Here is a 23,545-nt window from a genome sequence, read left to right as displayed (position 1 = left end):
CCAGTGAATCTCTGGGTAATCCAATCAGCTGTTCTCCAGAATCCTTGGAGTGACCCTCTAGGGTCATGTGGTCTGCATTTCTGTACTTCATCCAGAATTCTTTAGAATGTAGTGATCTTCATAAAAGCCGCCTGAACCCACAGTTATTTATGGTTTATTAGTGACTCCAGCAACATAGTGAAAAATGCTGCTTTAATTCAGTTTTTAAAAAAAATTAAAATAATAAAGATTCAAAGTTGAATTTTAAGTGACAGTTTTACTTCAGTGCTGCTCATGCTTAATCGCATTGCAGTTCTTTTTAAGGAGGGAGAAAAATCAGATTCCAGATCAGTTTAAATTTTGTTTTTGATCAATGTTGTCTCCAGCTCCAAGCCATGGTGGAGAGGAGGCAGACCAGTCAGCAAACGGGGGTGGCTGATTAAATTTGTGCTTTTGGGAGCAGAGATCAGGCAAGCGATAATCGGTTCTTTTCTCTGTAATGGATTAAAAAGTCCTGTTTGAACTTCTGTCTTCAGTGGGTCAGGGCTCCAGTAATACCTGCCAGAGAATGTTAAAATAGAAATAAGCAAGATGGAATTATCTTACCCCTACACACACACTCTGTCTAAAACTGTTGGCTGGAGGCAGTTCACATAAATGTCTGCTTGTCACACATTAAATATATGTACATGTTCTTACTGGTTTTGAGATACAAATTCATAACTTTTGGCCAGTTTGGAATTTATCTCTTGATCCACTAGCTAAGAAATGGTCATCTACCCATGCTGGAGAGCATTCCATCCCCAAATAATGAATCACAGGATATATAACACAGAAACAGGCCATTCAGCCCAACTGGTCCATGCTGGTGTTTATGGTCACGTAAGCCTCCTCCTGTCCTTCCTCATCTAACTTTATCAGTGTAACCCTCTTCCCTTCTTCCTCATGCTTATGTAGCCTTCTCTTAAATGTGTTTATACCATTCACTTGAACCACTCCCTGTGGTAACAAGTTCTCCATTCTCGCCACTTTCCGGTTAAAGCTTTTTAAAAACTTTAAATTTATTTAGAGATACAGCACTGAAACAGGCCCTTCGGCCCACCGAGTCTGTGCCAACCATCAACCGCCCATTTTATACTAATCCTACGTTAATCCCATATTCCCTACCACATCCCCACAATTCTCCTACCACCTACCTACACTAGGGGCAATTTATAATGGTCAATTTACCTATCAACCTGCAAGTCTTTGGCTGTGGGAGGAAACCAGAACACCCGGCGGAAACCCACGTGGTCACAGGGAGAACTTGCAAACTCCACACAGGCAGTACCCAGAATCAAACCTGGGTCACTGGAGCTGTGAGGCTGTGGTGCTAGCCACTGTGCCACCCTTGAATTCCTCATTTGGTTTCTTATGAACATACAAATTAGGAGCAAGAATAGGCCACTTGGCCCCTCGGGCCTTCTCCGCCATTCTAGATTATCTTATAATGATGGCCTCCAGTTTTGCTGTTTCCCAAAAGTGGAAACATTCTCTGCGTCTGCTCTACTGAAACATTTCATAATTTTAAGGACCTCTATTAGGTCACCCCCTCAGCCTTCTATTTTCAAGAGAAAAGAGACCAGCCTGTTCACCCTCTCCTGATAGGTATACTCTGCATTTCTGGTATCACCCTTAGAGATACATACAAAGATACGAATTAGGAGCAGGAGTAGGCCACTTGGCTGCTCGAGCCTCCTCCACCATTCTGATTGTAACCTCAACTCCACATTCCTGCCTACCCCTGATAACCTTTCACCCCCTTGCTTGTCAAGAATCTATCTACCTCTGCCTTAAAAATATTCAAAGACTCTGCTTCCACTGCCTTTTGAGGAAGAGAGTTCCAAAGACTCACGACCCTCAGAAAACAAATTTCTCCTTATCTCTGTCTTAAATGGGCAACCCCTTATTTTTAAACAGTGACCTCTAGTTCTAGATTCTCCCACAAGAGGAAACAGCCTTTCCATATCCACCCTGTCAAGACCCCTCAGGACTTTCAATAAAGTCACCTCTTACTCTTCTAAACTCCAGCGGATACAAGCCTAACCTGTCCAACCTTTTGTCATAAGACAACCCGCCCATTCCAGGTATTAGTCTAGTAAACCTTCTCTGAACTGCTTCCAACGCATTTACATCCTTCCTTAAATCTTTACTGCACCCCCTCCAGTGTCTTTTTTTTATATAATGTGGTGACTAAAATTGTACTCAGTACTGCAGATGTGGTCTGACCAAGGTTTGATACAAGTTTAACTTCTTTACCTTTCAATTCAAATCCTCTAGAAAAATACAATGAATCTTTTGATGCCTAAGTGGTAAACTTTGCTTAGTACAATATAATGTTCTATTCCTTCCAGTGGTTTGTAATGATTTTTCAGCTAAAACAATGTAGAGATTCTTGTTTTGTTCTTCATTGCAATATTGAGACCATTTTGAAGATGTTCTTGATCTCATCGTAGAACTGTGTAGTGTTTATGTATTTGAAATAAATTGGTTCTGAAAGGTAGAGGCGATGCCATATGGTAACTATGTGTGGTGTCAAGACAATTTGAGCATTGCAGTAACATTACTGGAGTACACTTAAGTCAAAGGGACTGGTGTGGAGTGCATTAATTAATATACAGATGGTACTGCTGAGTTTAGTGGATGCCTTGACTGAAGAATAGTCTGGAGTAAATTATGTTGCACATTGGATTAAGCACTTTGCCACTGCAATGTGCAAATTTGTGACATACACAGTTAAAGTCTGTTGTACTGTTTCACAGTGAAGCAGAGCTGTGTATAGCATTGAGGTCCTCTAATAAACTTGTTATGTATTAATGGCCATGTGTGATATTCAGGTAGGCAGAATTTTTTTAATGCATGCTTTAGTCAAATAAGCAAAATACTGGGTGGATTTATAACATTTTGGATAGAAACATTTAACAGTTTTTTCTTCTTTTCATTTGAATGCTTACAAAAGCTGTTGCTGTAAAATTGAATGTTCTTGACCTTCAGCACATTCATGTGAGCTGTTGCAATCTTTTTTCCGTGCCGTAATCAAAAACATTGTTCCAGCTCCCAAGTTCTGTAATTCCAAAAGGGTCAGTATGGTTAACACATTGCAGCATAGCTATTGACCAGCCTTATTAGCTTTATGTAGCGATGTCTCATTGTGCATTTTGCTTGCCTTTGTCACAAAATCTGACACCTTAAGGCTCTCAAACATCACATGAGACTGAGGACGATCAACCCAAGTAGTCGCTCATGTGAAAGTTGTTCATATAGTGCCTTTTACATCCTTTGGTGCCAAAGTGTTTCACAACAATTCAGTTATTTCTGAAGTTTAATCACGGTTGTGATGTTGGGATATGTGGCAACTAACTTGTGCACAGCAGGATCCCACTCACAGCAATGACCAGTTAATCTGTTTTGATGCTGTTTTATGTCCACTTGAACAAACAGAGTACCTATTTGTCTTAGCTAAAAGACAATACTTCTGATAAAGTAGGCGCCTCTCGGTACTGCACTGAAAACCAGCTTAGATTATGTCATGAAGTTATGGAATTGGCTTAAATCCATCCGCCTGATTCTGAGACGAGAGCTTCCACTGAGCCAACCTGGCAATTAAATTCATGGGGCTAGACATTTGGCTCTGTAGCGTCTAGGTCTGCATTACAGCTGCTGTTTTGTGTCCAAAATGGCCTCTGTGCCATGCCCACGCAGTTCTGGTGTGGGCTAACCAAATGCCATTTTGGTGAGGGCCAAACTAGAGGCATCCTTTACCCATGTCAGAAACAGGCATTAGGTGCTTAACATTTGCAAAGAAGGGACCCAACCCCTGCTTCTGCTCCTTCTTGCAACTTTGGCTTGTGCTTGAGGCAGCACCAGTACTGATTGCCTCCAGGAATACCAACGCTAAGCAGCATGGAATGATAAAAAGGCTAGTCCTCATGGCCCAAAATCCCATGCTTCTTGGACCTCCAAATTTGAGCATGAGCTGTTAGCACTCTGTAAGTGAGGCACTCAAAAATGTGGATGCAGCTGAGTTTCTAGACCATAGTGTTTTTATGTAAAGATTATTAGAATCTTTATAGCTTTCATTTCTACTTTTATTTTGTTAAAACAGAATCAGTTACTAATATTATGCTTCTGAAGAAGCCAAATTCACAAGATTACAACCCTTTTCTAAAACAAAGTTAGATCAACTTTGACCTTTCTGTTTGCATCCACTTTTTTTTTATTCATTCATTTGGATGTGGGCATTGCTGGCCAGGCCAGCATTTATTGCCCTTGAGAAGGTGGTGGTGAGCTGCCTTCTTGAACCGCTGCAGTCCACCCTACTCCCATATCTCTTGAAAACTTTTCTTCATCCCCCATCCAATCCAATCTTGGATGTTGACAGTTTCTGCCTGAAACATTAAACCAGGAAGAAAATGCCATAATTTCTCAGCCATTTTTGTGAAGAAATTTCTCTTACACTCTGTCCTAAATGTCTTACATTTATGTTATTCTTCACTACTCAACTACTGGAAATGGTCTGCATCCATCTACCCTGCCCCATCCTTTCACAATTTTAAACAGCTTGATTGTATTGCCCCATAATCTGCATTGTAACAAAAGACACCGAATTTTCAAGTTGTTTACCCTTTCAAAGAATTCTTTAGTCTTTGTCAAACCCAATCATCCCTTTGAAATCCCTGCTGGCTACTTCCAACTATTTTCCCTTTATCCAGATGTGTGGTAATTTCACCCTTCGTTGTCTCCAGCTGCTGCTCAGGTTTTCAGATTTTGAGCTTGAGCAGTGTGGGTTGGTGACGTTTCCCAGACTGACTTGCTGTTTATTTCCATTTTCTATTTCAGATTTCTGATATTTGCAAAGGGAGGGTTTCTCTTTCTATTTGTATTACTTCTCTAGTATCAAAGTATGCAGTATAGGATGTAACAATTGCATCGCATCTTTTAGGTCAGTGTGAATGCTGAGTGATCTAAAAGCTTGATTATACTTGATGTAAAGTGCATCTCAGTAGAAGCACTTACTGCAGGGTGACCGTGTTCCCTTCATTCTCATATCATGATCTGGAGGCAAGCAGTTTTTTTATGGTGTACTGAGTGCAAGTTATGAATATAATAGTCCAAAACACGTGTCAGCACATATAACTGAAGAACTGAATTCTATTCAGTAGTATAAAGTACCATTTGTGTTACAATTTAAAATAAAAGCTCACATCTGAATTAATTTCTAAAATGTAGTTATGCCTGGGAATTCCTGTAAATAGCTTTTACTTTTGATTGTTCCATTCTCCCTTCTCCACCAATCTATCAATGTTCCTGGCCTCATTATCACTTTTGACCTCATAGAACCCTACAAATTTCTTCTATTGCTTAACCTGTCTCTAGGAAACTTTCTCTTTATGCCAAAGACTCCCTCTCAACAACTCCTAATTCTTTATAAAGTCTGACCAGATTTAAATACTGCTCCTGTACCTGGGCCATTCTCCCAAATTTCTGAACTGAAGAGAAGGACAATTACCTGATAGATGATCCCTCTAACCTTCAATCTCTCTCCATTGCATTCTTTCTCATCTGGAGTATTGCGTACAGTTCTGGTCACTACATTACAGAAAGGACATAATTGCTCTGGAGAGAGTACAGAGGAAATTTACAAGAATGTTGCCAGGGCTCGAAAGTTGCAGCTATGAGGAAAGATTGGATCGGCTAGGGTTGTTTTCCTTAGAACAGAGGAGGCTGAGGTTAGCACCGCAGCCTCACAGCTCCAGCAACCCGGGTTCAATTCTGGGTACTGCCTGTGTGGAGTTTGCAAGTTCTCCCTGTGTCTGCGTGGGTTTCCTCCGGGTGCTCTGGTTTCCTCCCACATGCCAAAGACTTGTGGGTTGATAGGTAAATTGGCCATTGTAAATTGCCCCTAGTATAGGTAGGTGGTAGGGGTAGGAATATGGAATTAGTGTAGGATTAGTATAAAAATGGGTGGTTGATGGTCGGCACAGACTCGGTGGGCCGAAGGGCCTGTTTCAGTGCTATATCTCTAAATAAATAAAAAAAATAAATAAATGATGTGTACAAAATTATGAGGGGCCTAGATAGAGTAGACAAGAAGGACCTGTTTCCCCTAGCAGAGAGGTCAATTATCAGGGAGCACAGATTTAAGGATTAGAGGGGACATGAGGAAAGACTTTTTCCCCCAGAGGGTGCTCGGTGTCTGGAATTTGCTGCCAGGAACAGTGGTGGAGGCAGAATCCTTCAATTCGTTTAAAAGGTCCCTGGACAGGCACCTGAAGTGCTGTAGCCTGCAGGGCTATGGATCAGGTGCTGGAAGGTGGAATTAGATTGGACGGCTAGTTTTTTCGGCCGGCACGGACACGACAGGCTGAATGGCCTCCTTCTGTGCCGTAATTTTTCTATGGTTCTAAGTGCAAGTTGTTCCATGTTTTATGGCAGTGCAAGTTGATGCAGTTCCACACAAAACTCTAGCAATCTTGTTGCTTTCACTTTTGAGGCATTGTGTATCTACAGGTGGTGATGGTGTCATTTTACACATTGTTTAATGAAGACAGCGTGTTTATTCTATCAACGAAAAGTGCTGTGGGATGATTACCATATGTGTAACTGGAGTAGAAATCTAAACAGGGTCTTTGTTAAGCTAGTTAACTGTGTACTGAATGTAGGATTTCAAGGGCCGGATTTTTTTTCAATTTTTTTTATCTGCTTTTCTGTTAAGTCTGTGGGCTTGCACAACCACAACTGTTTCTCATGTTTCTTGAGTTTCGCAACCTGTTTCCTTCAACATCTCTGCCACGTTATTCTTTCACTTTTTTGGCTGAGTGAATGGGTAAAGAGTGATCATCTGATAACCTAAACTAATTAATGAACAGTGGAGAGATGCAAGTTATTTAACCCTTTTTACTGCAATCCAACAGAGTCTTGAAAGTTGACTGAATTTCTAACAATAAAGAACGATCTAACTGATATTGAAATAAAAATTATTAAGTCTTTATGCCAAAATCACATGTCTAACACACTGCCTACAGTTTAGTGTTAAAGACATTTCCTGTGCAGTTTTGGAATAACACGCGCAGGGCCGACAGTTTCAGTTGAAGCTAGTTTGAAGAGTTACTAAAGGTATGTATTTTGGAGCTACTTGCTGTATAAATTAGGTACCATAATCTAGTTACTTTGTTCTGAGTCACTGCGGGGTTATTTAATTTCTGCATTTGTTTTGCTGCAGCTTGAAACTGTAAAGTTGTTTCACGTGAACATAAGAAAATTCGGATGAGGACAAAGTCTTTCAGCTTATCCTTTGCACTAATTCTTTAACTCTTCTATTCTGCTTAAATTGTAATGAGTTATTATTTTAATCTAGTTATAATGTAAATTAACCTTTTCAATCTAAACTTTTTCCACTGCTCTACAAATCCATTTTTATTTGTCATGCCTCAAGATTGTAGATTAGATTGTATCTCTCTTGTCTCAATGCCTTATTATGAATTGTTCTGATACTGTACTTTGTTATTGTGGACAAATGCCAAAAATAGCAAAGTTCTACTAAGTTTAAAATAAAAAGCAATTGGATACTGGGTACTTCAATGTGAGAACATTTCTTGAATGATTTTAGACGTGTGGATCATTTTGCAAAGTTGATCTTGCAATCCTTTATAATGTTGCAGCAAGATTTCTCATGGCAGTATTCCATTTATATTGCTTAGAAAGCGCCCTTCCATTCTACTGATGCTACCACAGTCATTTTTAAAAAATAATCAATATCTAGAAATAATTTGTCAAATAAGATGAAATTAGTGGATGGCAATACTGGGACAACAAGAACAACTTCCACTCATAAAGTGCCTTTAATGCAGAAAAACATGTAACTGTGCTTCACAGAAGTGCAGTCAGATAAAAGTTAATATTGCAAGCAGCTCTAAAAGGAGGCAAAAGGCTTATAATTGTTAACTTTCCATTGCAGCAGACATAATTTTATCAGTCAACAGACATTTACTGCTTTTAAATAAATAGTATTATCTGTAATACTTGTGTAACTTGACAGAAATTGAAGGGAAAAATGTGTGGTGGGAAAAGTTAAAATTAAAAAGCTGTGGCATATTGTACAGTGTTTTAATAAATAATATCTGCAAAACTGGGATAAATTTTTGATCAAAGTCACACTGTAATTGGTCTGTTTAAACTTAGTGTGAGGTGACAGTAGTGGGCTAAGAGTTTCTTTCAGAACAAATCCCTTTCAATTGGTCAGAGGATTAGTTGGATGTGTTCTTCCTGTTCACTCATCAAAAGGTGATCTTAGTATTAACAGAAATTTTTTTTTTTTGGATACACAGTTAAATGTAAGCTTTCCCAAAGTTTCAATGCAGAATCAGGCAGTCATAGACCAGTGGCCTCTGATTCAGTTATATTGAAACTTTGAATTGTGCCACTTAGCTCTACTTCCTAAATTGCATGGAGTTATTTGACTGCTGCATTGGATTGCACCATTGTCTGATGTTATCCAGGTTGAAACTCTACCTGAGCCACGATTGGAGCTTTGGGTTTTAGTTACTGTTCCAGTTCAGTTCTGTTCTTAAGGTAACCACACGAATAATGTTACAGTTAGTAGGTAGTAGGATTAATTTTTTGAAGTGCAGGTTAGTGCCTGAAGACTGCACATGTTCTTGACAATTTCTTATTTGTATACAGTACTAGATTTCTGAAGTGATTAGAAGGCTGCAATCCAGTTTGGGGAATTAACAGACAGTTTAGGAATCTGATTGCCAAAAGATTCTGTCGTCAATTGGAAAGTTTTATAAGAGGAATTCCTTACAGCAAGTTTACCTATTGAATAACCAGGGAGGTCCAAGGTCCAATTTTCTGTTGTGCTGAGTTAACTAATCTCAATCAGAATATCTGTGGTGGTGCAACAGTCACCTGAACATTTCTGGGTTAGAGAAGGAAAAACAGGGTTCTGATGTTGTTTGCTCTCCAGTGACTCTTGCGGACATCAGGGGTAGACTGAATTGGGCACGGCTATAACGTTGCACCCCTGCAGTCAACACTCTGAAGTCCAGGCTCACATGAGCAATGACCAATTGGGCAAGATACCAGGGGGCAACTGTTGGCGGAGGAATGGTACCCCAGCAAGAAGAGAATGCATTCAGGAGAGGAAAAATGGAGGGAGTTAATTGAATTGGTTTTATTAAAGTACAATGCATACGAGTGACTGTGAAAAGCAGTCGGGCAGTATGTTTTTATTTCAGCACTTGTGAATAATTTTTTTTTATCCTGGTGACTTGAGTTCTCTTTTCTGTCTGCCCACAGACTTGCAACTTGGAACCACATTTCACCAGAGCTTTTGGAAGATTTGCAGAACACACAAATGTGATATCAGTTCTTCAAATGACCAGCTCAAGTAACACGTTTGTGTGTTTTCACCCATTTGGATTGACCTTTTTCAATGCTCATTATGTCTGATTAATTAAACACATTTGATTCTGGGTTTCTGGATAGTTCCATCATTTGACAAGTCTACAACTTCCACATGATGAGAAGACTGAATATGACACCGATAACATTGTACATGATTCTCCATCTACTTAGGGCTGCGTGTGCTGGCCCTGTTATTCCAAGGATTGTGTGGAACAATAGAGGTAAGATTCACATTTTCAGATTTACTAAAAATTAACCATGCAAAAAAAGAGGAGTTGATCTGGGGCAGATCAGTCATGATCTTATTGAATGGCGGGGCAGGCTTGAGGGGCCGAATGGCCTACTCCTGCTCCTATTTCTTATGTTCTAATATTGGTTTGAGTTCTAGAGCACTAGTTTTATAGCACACAGAAGTTTTTCTAATGCTGTTATTTATCAAAATTAACTTTTTTCTAAGAAGATTTATATAGAACTGCAGTCATTCTGTTAGTGAATGTTTGTGATTTATTTTAAAAAGGTCAAATTCGTCAATTGTCTGGGTTTGTTTATTAACAGTATTATACCAGTATATGTTTAGAACTTTCTTCCTTTTTATTTTTTATACTTTAAATTTTCCCTTACACTCACAAAAAAAAAATCTGTGTATATTTTTTTGTGGTGGAGTGCTGGAGTAGATCTGCTTAGTTAAATGTTCAACTGCTGTCTTGGGCAGTATAGTAACAGTTCTATAACTTGCAGTTACTATTTTTAAAGATAAGTTTAAAAAAATGATTTTGAAAATGTGGAATCTTTCAACAGGCGGTAGACCCAACGATACTAATGGAGTACAGTTGGAAACTGGCTTACTTGAGTAGGACTACCAGAGGGATGAGCTTTCAATGGCCCAAATAATTTTTCTTCTCATCTTTGCCTTTCCTTACATTCTTAGGCAAAGATTAACTTCCTCTCATAGATTAATAATTTTTGTGCTTGTCTGGTGAGGGATGTTAGTGCTGGGGAATGATACTTTTCCCTATTTCAGGCACGTAGAGTTGGCATCAAACATTCCCAAATCTAGTATAGCCCATCCACATGCAGAATAATGTTCCCTCTTCTCTGCCCAAACAATGTGTTTCAGCCCCAACCTCAAGATTATTCCTGATGCACTTGTGTGACCTTTTTTCCATTAGTGTTAGATACTAGTCATCCTATGGCCTATCTGAGTGAGGTTGCTAGTTAGTGCAAAATTAGGGACAGTTTTGTGCTGTAGACCCATGCTCACTCGGAACTGAATTGCGACCTCCCAAACCCATATCATGTAGAACCCTTACAGCCAGATAACAGTGGAGAGTTTCATCCATCAGTCTTGGTTGGAATTGAACCTAGTTGAAAAGCCAGTGACTAACCCCATTGTGTCATGGAGTTCCCCAGACATTTTTTTTTAAATGGCAGGTTGGGAGACATCTCTATCTTACCACACCACCTCCAGTTGGCAGAGATAAAATTAGCAGGTCAATTAAAAAATCTGATCCTAATCGCACTAGACTATAGTATCTTTAGCTATAACTTTCTCATGTTCAAAACTTGTCACATCTTTTCCAAAGACCACCTCAGAATTCACAAGTCTGTAGTTTTCGCTTGGAAATTTCTCCTTGGATGACCCAGGTGATAGAGAATATGATTAAACAAAAAAAAGAGTGTGTATGATGCACATCAAGTGAGTTCTTCAAGCGACAGCCAGGCCAAATACACTACATTGAGAGAGGAAGTGAAGAGGAAAAAAGATTGGCAAAGAGAGAGGGAATATGAGAATAGAATGGTAGTTACCATAAAAGGTAACCCAAAAATCTTCTACCAGCATGTAAATAGTAAGCAGATAATGAGGCGAGCTGGGGCATATTAGGGACAAAAAATGTTATATGCTTATTTATGCAGGGCAAGGCTAGACTACTTAAAGAGTACTTTGTGTCGGTGTTTACTGAAGAAGAGGATGCTGACAAAATATCTAAAGAAGTGGATGGTATAGGTAATGAATGGGGTGAAAATTGATAGGCAGGATGTACTGGAAAGGCTGACTCTGCGTGGCTAAGTCACCTGGTCCGGATGGCTTGCATCCCAGGTTGCTAAAGGAAGTGGGAGTGGAGATAGTGGAAGGGCTTGCCATAATCTTCCAAATTTCCCTAGATACGGGGGAGGTGCCAGAAAATTGGAGAGTTGCAAATGTGACAGCCTTATTCAAGAAAGGGTATAAGGAGATTCCTAATAACTATAGGCTGGTCAGTTTTACGTCAGTGGTGGGTAAGGTTTTAGAAACAATAATCAGGGGTAAAAAAATCAACAGATGTTTGAATTTGTAAAAGGCAGTTTGTGTTTGACTAATCTAATTTAATTTTTTGATGATGTATCAAAGCCGGTTAACAAAATTGAGGCTCATGGAATAGTAGGGTCAGTGTCAGCTTGGATTTTAAAAAAAGCTTAACGACAGAAAACAACGAGTTGCGGTAAATGTTTGTTTTTCAGACTGGAGCATGGTAGACAGTGGTGTTCCTCAAGGTTCAGTGTTAAGACCACTGCATTTTTTTATATTAATCGCTTATAGAATAGGTGATATGTCCAATAGGAGTGCAATTTTTTTTATGCAGAGGAAACGTTCTTCAGTTTTTGTAAAAAGATCAAATTTTATTTGAAAATTAGGGAAAAGTGTTCTAGGGGTGAAGGTTAGAAAAACCTCTGAGTGCTATACCCTGCTCTTAACTTTTGAGAGTTCAGGTACCATAGTCATACAGGGAAAATAATTTTGACTTAATTGAGGATGCTTTAGCTAAATAGATCCAACAATCGTTTGTATCCTTTCAGCATTTTCAAAGAGCAGAATTTTTTTTTTTAAGTTTAAAAATGTTTTTAATATAGTTACTCATTACACTAATATTTGTTGATGGTAAATGGCAGTGTTGTCTCCAACTGCTCATGCCAATATTTGAATTTAAAATCTGGCAAAACTGGAAGCGGCATCGCTATTGCACATCAGCAGTCATGTTGGGTCGTACTCCCTGATGAGGTACCCTGTATATATATCTCACACTCAGTTTGGTGTACCTGGCAATTTTGGGATGGAGCTCAGTGCTTCCAAGCTTATTTTTGTCACTGAAGTTTTTTTTGTTTAATATTTTGGGTAACTTGCCAAATCAGTATGGTTTTAATGCTTTTAAATCATGAGTTACTGTTTCATAATCTCTTCATGCTGTAGCTTTCCTTTTTTGTAATAAAGCAGAGCTCAGTCAGGAAAAGATCAAAAATACGTTTTAAAAGATTTTGATTAAACTTACAGTATACAGGAAATAATTTTGCTTATAACTTACTTTTCATTCCATAATCATTTAATTTTGATTTCCTCCACCCTTCTTAAAAAAAACAATGGCAAAAGGCAAAATTAAATATTTAAGAAGTTATTTATTAAACTGTCTTAATTCATGCTGTCAGCATTGTCTTGCTTGCTGTTAGTGTCTCGGTGTGTTTCCTGTTACTAGTTAGTTGTCTTGCCTCTCCAGTAATTTCTGGCGACGTTCATGTTTGTGATCTCACTGGATTGATGTAAATGTATTTCGGCCTCATGTGATACTGCTGAAAGGGCTGCCTGTTGCCCTTTATGTTCACTGATGCTTCAGATTCACAGAGGCACCCATGTTGCTGTTGGCAGTGTAGTATTTTGTGGTCTACAACACCAAATCTGGAGCTGTCGTTTAGACAGCTCCATCTATGTGTCTGGCACTTCTTGTGCATTAAGTACTGCTCAGTGGTCAGTTAGTTCTCTCTTGTTTTGTGCAGAATCAATTGTACATTATTCCTCTGCCTGTTACGGCAACACATTTTTTGGACTAAAGCTGCCATTCAACTCTGGCTGTAAATGAATGGCTGATGAGAACATTTTAAAATTTCAGAAATAGTTTACAGCAGCAGTACAAAACCCACAGTTTGCAGTGTTTGTGGTTTTCAAGACCATATTTATACCTTTTGCTTAGAATCCAGTTAAATATGTGAATTTCTACACATATAGAACCATTAACTCCTTTTCAACCATGAGATCATTTATTTTGTGCATATTTCATTTGCAACATTTCCAACATATATTTTAATTGATTTTTTTTAACCTGCTAATGTTTTCGTATTTTTCAAATTTATCATGCTTTAATTTTTAGTTTTTCTCTGCTTATTCCCATCTGATACTGACTTTGTTGTGGTATCTGGTGCTGAAGTTGCCTCACCATACATACGAACATATGAACTATGAGCAGGAGTAGGCTATTCGGCCCCTCAAACCTGCTCCGCTATTCTATAAGATCATGGCTGATCTGTTTGTGGACACAACTCCACTTTCCTGCCTACCTCCGAAAGCCTTTGACTCCCTTGTTTGTCAAGAATCTGTCTACCTCTGCCTTAAAAACGTTCAATGACCCTGCTTCAACCACTCTCCGGGGAAGCGAGTTCCACAGACCATGACCCTCAGAAAAAAATTTCTCCTCATCTCTGTTTTAAATGGGAGAACCTTATTTTTAAGCTGTGCCTCCTAGTTTTAGTCTCTCCCACAAGAGGAAATTTCCTTTCAACATCCATTCTGTCAAGTCCCCTCAGGATCTTGTATGTTTAAATAAGGTCACCTCTCATCCTTCTAAACGCCAGTGACTACAGACCCAACCCATCCAATCTTTCCTCATAAAGTAACAACCCGCTTCTCCCAGGGACCAGTCAAGTAAACCTTCTCTGAGCTGCTTCCAATGCAATTATATCCTTTCTAAAGAAAGGAGACCAAAACTGTACACAATACTTGAGATGTGCTCTCACCAATGTCCTGTATAACTCACTGTCAAATTCTCCACCATCTTAAGCTCAAGATTTAATATTGTACTCAAGTATAAACTCTTTTTTTTGTTTATTTCCATGTAAACGTGCTACATCAAAAATTCTTTTTCCTCTGTTTGCTCAAAATGTCCTTACAAATGTGTGAACCAGTGACCTGAGCTCTAGGAATTCTAAATAATGACATTTTAATGAGGCAGAATCTGAAACATGTATGTTGGATCAGTACACAAAACCATATTCAGCTTAATGAGAGAGGTTTGTGCCCTGTTGCAGAGGGAATTCTTGGCAAGCACACTAATTTTAAATAGTAATTATGTTAGTAGGTCTCTTGAGTTCATCTGAACTGAAAATACAGAAATGTGCAGTTTCATATGGAAAAAATTCGAAGTCATGGATTCAGGACAGTAAATGACCGAGGGAAGCACCAATCACAAACCTCTACTTTCTTTGATATGTTGCAATTAAAATGGTGCAATCAACTTCTCTAAATTCAAGTTATCCATTAATTCAATTTATTCTTAAGCAACAATGGCTTAGTCGACTAATACATGCTCGGGGGTGTGTGGGGTGGGGGGGGGATAAACTGCCTTTTGAGGAAAAAAAGGTTGAATTGAATGAATTAAAGAACAATTTGTATTTATGTAAGTATCCTTAATGTAGTAAAATGTCCCGAGGTGCTTCATAGGAGTGTGGTCAAACAAAATTTGATACCAAGCCACATAGAGATATTAGGGCAGATGGCCAAAAACTTGGTCAAAGAGGTAGATTTTAAGGATTGTCTTAAAGGAGGAAAGCAAGGTAGAGAGACGGAGGTGGTTTAGGGAGAGAATTCCAGAGCTTGGGTCCTCCAGCAGCTGAAGGCAAGGCCACCAATGGTGGTGGACCGATTTAAGTTGGGGATGCTCAAGAGGCCAGAATTGGAGGAACACAGATATTTCAGAGGGTTGAGGGACAGGAGGCAATTACATAAATCGGGAGGGGTGAGACCAAGGAAGAATTTGAAAACAAGGATGAGAATTTTAAAATCAGGATGTTGCTTGACTGGGAGCCAATATTGGTCAGCAAGCACAGGGCTGATAAGGAACGGGAGTTGGTATGAGTTGAGATACAGGCAGCAGAGTTTTGGATGACCTACAGTTTACCGAGGAGCGCGTTGGAATAGTCGAGCCTGGAGGTACCAAAAGCATGGATAAGAGCAACAGGTGAGTGGAGGCTGATATCACAGAGGTGGAAATAGATGATTTTAGTGAAAGCACGGAGTTAGTGGTCGGAAGCTCATCTCAGGGTCTAGAATTGCACTAAGGTTGTGAATTGTTTGGTTCAGCCTTAGACAGTTGTCAGGGAGAGGGATGGAGTCAGTGGCCAGGGAACAGAGTTTGCGGTGGGAATCAGAAACAATGGCTTCGGTCTTTCCAATATTTAATTGGAGGAAATCTCTGCTCACCCAGTACTGGATGTCAGAAAAGGAGAGTGACAATTTAGAGACAGTTAAGGAGTTGTGAGAGATGGTGGTGAGATAGAGCTGGGTCTCATCAGCGTAGATGTGGAAATTGGCATTGTGGTTTTGAATGATGTTGCTGAGGGGCAGAATATAGCTTGTCTTTCTGGCTTCATTGAAGGTCCTGATTAGAAGTACTAAGGAGATAATGTTAATGTAAAAAAAAAATGGATTAAAATATCCTAAACAGGGACTTTGTGCATTAGAAGTATGCTTAAAGTCATTTCACTCCTTTGGAGGTAATTAGCAGTGTTTACTTTTCTGTTAAGCGAGTGGTGCATAGTTTGAATAATTCTCACAGTCTGCCTTTAAAGTCTTCCTTTTGATAACTAAATTAGGTTGTAATCTGATTGTTGGTTGTAGCTCTGAGAGCTCCGGTACAGTTTACTGATCGTAGATTGCTGATGAACTTGTTTCAAACTTCAAGGCACAGCCAAGTATCCAAGAGTGAAGGAGGGAGAACTTCATGCACAAGTTTAGTGTAATCATCAACCATTAAACATGTGGATGAATTGATTTGAGTTCTGCAGCATCTTCCTTTTGTATGTTACAAACAATTGTTTTTTATAATGTTTTTAAAGATTCTTTAGAATGGAATCATTAGAATGGTTACAGCACAGAAGGAGGTCATTTGACCTGTCCTATTCATACCAGCTCTCTGCAAGAGCAACTCATCTAGTCCCACTCCCCTGACTTTTCCCTGTAGCCCTGCAAATTTTTTCTGAAGATAATTGTCCAATTCTGTTTTGAAAGCCATGCTTGAACCTGCCTCCACCATGCTCTCAGGCCGTGCATACCAGATCCTAACCACTCGCTACGCAAAAAGGTTCTTCATGTCACCATTGCTATTTTTGCCAATCGCCTTAAATTGGTGTCCTCTGGTTTTGGATCCTTCTACTAATTGGAACAGTTGCTCCCTATCTAGTCTGTCCAGACCCTTCAAGATTTTTAGAGACAGTTGTAGAAAAAAATTGCAAAAAAATCAAATGGTCAGAGATGCATCTGTCTGAGCAAGCAACAAACCACTCACGCAATATTTCTTGGTACTAAAGTGGAATGTTCTGTCTGAATGTCCTTCACTTTGTCTGTCATGCTTTGCTGTTCCTCTGCCCCTCTGTTTTGCATTCTTTGTGTGTGTGTGTGTGTCTCCCCATCCCCCAAAACAGAATCTTAGCCAGAAAATGTGAAATAACAGAATTTCACTTCCAATTGATTCATTGTATATGATGTGAATATACATTTTTTTTTTCCAAAAGAATAACAAGTTGCTATAAAAATGGAAGTGTCTCCATTCTTCATTCTTTAAATATTATTGGTTTTACAGTTGTCTTCTATTGTTCGGATCACAGAAAAGAATAATCTATGAGGTGGCTCTCCGCATTCACATCCCTAAAACCAACTCCTTTTATTCTGACAAGCTAAATTGTATACCCTCTGTTCATGGATGTATGATTTAAGCACTTTTTCCCCTCGCATTCAAAACTTTTGTTACTCCCCTTCTTAAAAAGCTCACCCACTTTGTCCTCTGAACTGCTGTCTAATTTGTTACCCCCACCTCCACCCCCCGCACACACTTTTTTTCCAAGGATCTTGAATGGATTATCACCTCCCGATTGTGTGCCCACCAATTTGTGTTTGAATCTGCAGGATTTGGATTTTATTCATTTAACAGCACAAAACCACCTTGGTTAGTCGTAAAGGGTATCCTGTGTAATTGCTACATTGCTACTGTGGTGCCTTATGCCTCCCCGACTCCCTTGCGGTCTTCGACATAGTTGATCACTTCATTCTTTTCTATTGCCTCTCCTTGGTGATCCACGCCCATTTCACTGCACTTCTATGATTGCGTTCCTTTACTTTTCAATGTTGCCAGCACATTGCTTTCAATGGCTATGATCCTTGCAGCTTTTGCACCCGCACAGTTACCTCCAAGGGTTCAACTCTCACGCCCTGCAATTTCTTTATACATACACTGCTCCTGAAACATTTTATCCATAAGCATAAGGTCAGCTTCCCCATGTGTATCAATGATAGCATCTTTAATTTGCTACCGCTCTCAACTCCACAACTATTGCTTTAATCTCTTGCTGACTGGATGCCATGGTAGTTGAGCCACAACTTCCTGAAACTGAATACCAGCAAGACTGCAACCACACAGTTTGGTTCTCATCAGATACACCCGAACCTCTCATTCCACATCCCCCATGTCTGTTAACTCAGCCTGAATCTGAAAGTGTGGATCTTTGGTGAACTGAGCTTCAAACCCATGCCAAATCCAAAACCAAGATTGCCATTTTGAATGTGCTGTCAAACACCTCCCTGCCCCCCTACTGCCCCTCCACACCACCCCCCCCCCCCCCCACCCCAGCCAAGCTGGCTTCCTGAGTTTCATCCTACACAACCTCTCACTCATCTTTATCTCTGCCACTTGCATCCTAACTTGTACATCTATTCATCCATTGCCCAGTAAAAGTTTAATTTCCTCATTTTATAAAACCCTTCATGGCCTTGTGCCACCCTACTCTATGTTCCAGCTTGAACCCTCCAATCTTGAGAGTTTGGACTGCTGTGCATTTTTTCCATGCCCCTCCCTCCACTCCATCAGAGCCATCTGTGATCACAGCCCTGCATCCTGGAATTTCCTTTCTAAGATCCTCTGCCGTGCTGTATCTTTTCCCACCTTCAGAAGAACCCTCAAAACATGCCTTCTCAAACATGCCTTTGATTACTTCCGTTAGCTTTTTCTCCGTTCCTGCTTGGTGTCTGAACTGGTAGAAACATAAAAACAGGAAATTTACGACACCGAAGGAGGCTATTTGGCCCATCATGTTTGTGCTGGCCGGAAAAGAGTTATCCAGCCTAATCCCACTCTTCAGCTGTTGGTCTGTAGCCTTGTAGGTTATAGCACTTCAAGTGCATATCCAAGTATTTTTTTAAAATGCAATAAGCATTTTTCCCTTTCAGGCAGTGAGTTCCAGATCCCCACCAAATTTTGGTCGTGGGATGTTTAGCTATATTAAAGGTGCTGTGAAGATGCAAGCTGTTGCTGTACAGTTTGCATTGGGTTAAAGTAGCCAGTTTTAGCAATAAATACAGGAAAAGTTGTGATCCAAATTACTGAAGAGCCTAACATAAAATCAACTACTGTAAAGGTCTAAAAGAATTACATTTATATAGCACCTTTCACAACTTCAAGATGTCCCAAAGCACTTTACATCAATGAAATACTTCTTTGAATTACGGTCACTGTTTTCATGTAGGAAACCCAGCAGCCAATTTGCAGACAGCAAGCCCTCTCAACAGCAATGAGACAATAACCATAATCTGTTTTAGGTGTTGACATGAATCTTTACCAATACGTAAACTACCCTTTTTGATTTAAAATGTAAGAATACCTGAGAAGATTAAAAGCATGATCTGTATTTGTAGTATAGGGTTCATGATCACTGTTAAATTATCAGACTTCTTATCTGACATCCAGTACTGGATGGGCAGAAATTTCCTCCAATTAAATATTGGGAAGACTGAAGCCATTTTTTTCGGTCCCCACTCTAAAGCCCGTACAGGAGAAGAAGCTGATTGGTGGGTAACTGGCAAGTTATTCTACTTATTCTAATTGTAATAAATAGTTTTTAAAGTTATAGCATGGCAGGTCAGCTCGGCCAAATGGAATGCACATCCTGCGGTATGTGGGAAGTCGTGGAGGCACCATGTGTCCTAGACGAACACATCTGCAGGAAGTGTCACCGGCTGCACAAGCTTGAACTCCGGGTTTCAGAACTCAGACGGCGGCTGGAGTCATTGTTCTGCATCCGTGAGGTGGAGGACTAGGTGGATAGCCTGTTTAGGGAGCTGGTCACACCGCAGGTTAGGGGCATGCAGGCAGAGAGGGAATGGGTGATCGCCAGGCAGTCTAAGAGAACCAGGCAGGCAGTGCAGGAGTCCCCAAGTCTAAAATAAGAGCAAAATACTGCGGTTGCTGGAACTTTGAAATGGGAACAGAAAGTGCAAGAAATACTCAGCAGGTCTGGCAGCATCTGTGGAGAGAAAACAGAGTTAACATTTCAGATCTGCGACCCTTCATCAGAACATCCACAGATGCTGCCAGAACTACTGAGTATTTCTGGCACTTTCTGCTCTCAGTCCCCTGAGTCGATCCTGCTTGCTAATCAGTTTTCCATTTTGGATACTGGTGGGAGCGATGGTTCCTCAGGGGAGTACAGCCAGAGCAAAGTCCGTGGCACCACGGGTGGCTCAGCTGCACAGGAGGGGAAGAAGAAGAAGAATGGAAGAGCAATAGTGATAGGGGATTCAGTAGTTCAGGGGATCAGAAAGGCATTTCTGCAGCAGTAAACGTGACTCCAGGATGGTGTGTTGCCTCCCTGGTGCCAGGGTCAAGGATGTCACGGAGAGGCTGCAGGATATCCTTCTGGGGGAAGGTGAAAAGCCAGAGGTCGTGGTCCACATTGGTACCAATGACATAGGTAGGAAGAGGGATGAGGTCCCGAAAGCAGATTTTAGGGAGTTGAGAAGGAAATTAAAAAGCAGAACCTTGAGCAGTAATCTCAGGATTACTCCTAGTGCCACGTGCTAGTGAGCAGAGGAATCGATTGAACACATGGCTGGAGAATTGCTGTAAGAGGGCAGGGATCAGATTTCTGATGCATTGGGACTGGTTCTGGGGCAGGTGGAACCTGTACAAAATGGACGGCCTACACCTTAAGAGGACCGGGACTAATATCCTTGCGGGGAGATTTGCTAGTGCTGTTGGGGAGGGTGTCATGCAGACCCCCACCTGCCAAGAATGAGGCACATTAATTTTGCCACATGGACATTAAACTTCCAATTGTTGCTGGGAAGAAAAGAGGGCCTATTACAAGGAATTGCCAGTCCCCTAGCCGGAAAGCCATTTTTGCCTACTAGCAGACAGTGATGGAACAAAGGAACCAGGCCCTGCTCCCAATTCACAGAAGACATAATTGGACCAGTTTAGTCACATGACGAACTGGCTGTTGCAGAGTTTTGAACTGAGAGTTTTAAATTGGCCATAGAGAATTACAACACAGCTCCTGGTTCCTGGATTGAGAACATCTCTCTCCTGTCTGCTCTCATCTCTTTCTCACCAGCTTTGGAATCCATTGAAGACGCAGGAACCCCAAGAGAGAAAAGTCTTCTATAGTGAACAAGGTTTAAGAAGAATACTGGGCCCCAACGAAAAGCAGTAATTAGCTACAAGAAAGAACTACCTACAAAAGTTCTACAGTGAGCTCGAAGCACAGTAGCGAGAAAGTCTTCAGATATTGCCACAACCCTCTCCACTTTGTTTTTCTTCTCTTTTTTGTGTCTATTTGCATGTGCGTATCACATATGCATGCTAGCGTGGGGCGCAGCGTGTATCCGTAGGCTTTAACAGAATTAGAGTTTAAGTTTTAGTTTTAATAAATTTCACTTTTCTTCTTTAAACCTAAGAAAGCCTGTTTGTACTCATTTCTTTACCTTATAATTGGAAAGAGGTGAACAAGGATTCAACAAGGGATTTAACACAGTGTGTTAAAAAATAAAATCCGGTTACAGCAAGACCAGGTGAAGGCTGAAAGGAACCTCTCGACACCTTTCTCACCTGGTTGTAACAAGGATTTAAACTAGCTTGTCAGGGGGGTGGGAACCTGAGGGGTAGCTCAAATTGGAGGAAATAAAGCTGGGAACAGGAAGTTTAAAAAAAAAAGTAGCACATGACATTAGAAGGCAGGCGAAACAAAGGCTTAGAATGCAGAATAATGTAAAAAAAAAAGCAGGTTCAGGACACTCTACCTGAATGCACGCAGAAATCATAACAAGGCAGATGATTTAAAAGCACATAGAGGTAAGTGGGTATAATCTAATTGCCATTATGGAAACGTGGCTACAGGGAGACCAAGACTGGGAACTGAATATTAGGATATTCGACATTTAGGAAGGACAGGCAAAAAGGAAAAGGAGGTGGTGTTGCACTGATAAGGGATGGGACCAGTACATTAGTAAGGGAGGATCTCAGATCAGAAGAACAAAATGTGGAATCTGTTTGGGTGGAGCTAAAAAACAGCAAGGGGCAGCAAACATTGTTAGCAGTTGTTTATAGGCCACCAAACAGTATTGGTAATGTGAGGCATGGTATTAATCAGGAGATTAGGGAAGCATGTAGCATGGATAATTATGATCACTTTGTGTCTGTCTTCAATCTGAATATAGACTGGGTAAACGTAATGAGCACAAATGCTGTGGAGGACGAGTTTCTGGAGTGTTAAGGATTTTTTTTTAGAGCAGTATGTTGAACCGGCTATTTTAGATCTAGTTTTATGTAATGAGAAAGGGCTAATTAATAACCTTGTTGTAAAAGAACCTTTAGGGATGAGTGACCATAATATGATAGAATTTTACATTATGTTTGAAAGTGAGGTAGTTCAATCTGAAGCCAGGGTGTTAAATTTGAACAAATGAAATGATGAAGATATGAGGGGCAAATTAACTGAAGTGGATTTTGGGAAAATACATGTAAAGGTATGACAGGACATAGGCAGTGGATAGTCTTCAAAGAATTATTGCATGGTTTACAGCAACTCTACCTTCCTTCAAGGCACAAAAACCCAAAAGGAAAAATCAGTTACCCGTGGCTAACGAAGGAAGTTAAGGATTGTATAAGATTAAAAGAAAAGGCTTATAAAGTTACCAGAAATAGTAGTAAACCTGAGGATTGGGAGAATTTTAGAATACAGCAAAGGAGGACCAAGAAAGGGAGCACAGAATATGAATGTAAACTAGCAAAAAACATAAAAATGGACTGTAAAAGCTTCTATAGATACATAAAAAGGAAACATTTTGCAAAGACAAATGTGGGTCCATTACAGGCAGAATCAGGAGAATTTATATTGGGGAATAGAGAATTGGCAGAGAAGCTAAATGATTACTTTGTGTCTGTCTTCACTGAGGAAGATTTCAGAAATCTTCCAGAATTATAGATCCAAGGGACTAGGGAGAATGAGGAATTGAAGGAAATTAGTGTTAGTAAGAAGGTTGTATTGGAGAAATTAATGGGGCTGAAGGTTGATAAGTCCTCGGGAGCTGATATTCGACAAGTCAGAGTGTTGAAAGAAGTATCTATGGACATAGTGGATGCATTGATGATCATCTTCCAAAATTCTATAGATTCTGGAAAGGTTCCTGCAGATTGGAAGGTAGCAAGTATCACCCCACTATTAAAGAAGGGAGGGAGAGAGAAAACAGGGAATTACAGACCTGCTAGCCATACATCAGTAGTCGAGAAAATGCTAGAATTGTTTCTAAAGGAGGTGATAAATGGACACTTGGATAATAATGTTCTGATAGGGCATAGTCAACATGGATTTATAAATGGGAAATCATGTTTGATGAACTTGTTGGAGATTTCTAAGGATGTTACTAACAGAATTGATAAAGGGGAGTCGGTGGATGTAGTATACTTGGATTTCCAGACGGCTTTTGATAAAGGTACCTCACAGGAGGTTGATTAGTAAAATTAAAGCACATGGGATAGGAGGGATTGGTTAACAGGCAGAAAACAGAGCGTAGGAATAAATGGGTCATTCTCGCATTGGCAGATTGTGACTAGTGGAGTACTGCAGGGATCAGTACTTGGACCCCAGCTGTTCACAATATATATCAATAATTTGGATGTGGGGACCAAATGTAATATTGCCAAGTTCACGGATGACACAAAACTAGGTGGGAATGTGTGCTGTGAGGAAGATGCAAAGCGGTTTAAAGGGGATT

General features: G+C 40.1%; 1 protein-coding gene across 9 annotated transcripts in view; it reads left to right on the top strand.

Moving 5' to 3' along the window:
- sema4d (sema domain, immunoglobulin domain (Ig), transmembrane domain (TM) and short cytoplasmic domain, (semaphorin) 4D) overlaps positions 1-23,545 on the top strand; it is a 254,692-nt gene that overhangs the window by 116,292 nt on the left and 114,855 nt on the right. For 5 of the 9 annotated variants that reach the window (XM_068030134.1, XM_068030133.1, XM_068030132.1 and 2 more), the window contains one exon: positions 9,319-9,647. In XM_068030134.1, coding sequence (XP_067886235.1) covers positions 9,539-9,647 — 109 coding nt within the window. In that variant the 5' untranslated portion in view covers positions 9,319-9,538. The other 4 variants (XM_068030127.1, XM_068030130.1, XM_068030129.1 and 1 more) reach the window with 4 other exon arrangements.

Source organism: Heterodontus francisci, chromosome 4, assembly GCF_036365525.1.
Source record: "Heterodontus francisci isolate sHetFra1 chromosome 4, sHetFra1.hap1, whole genome shotgun sequence".
Classification (NCBI taxonomy): domain Eukaryota; kingdom Metazoa; phylum Chordata; class Chondrichthyes; order Heterodontiformes; family Heterodontidae; genus Heterodontus; species Heterodontus francisci.
This window is presented reverse-complemented; position numbering and strand designations above follow the sequence as displayed.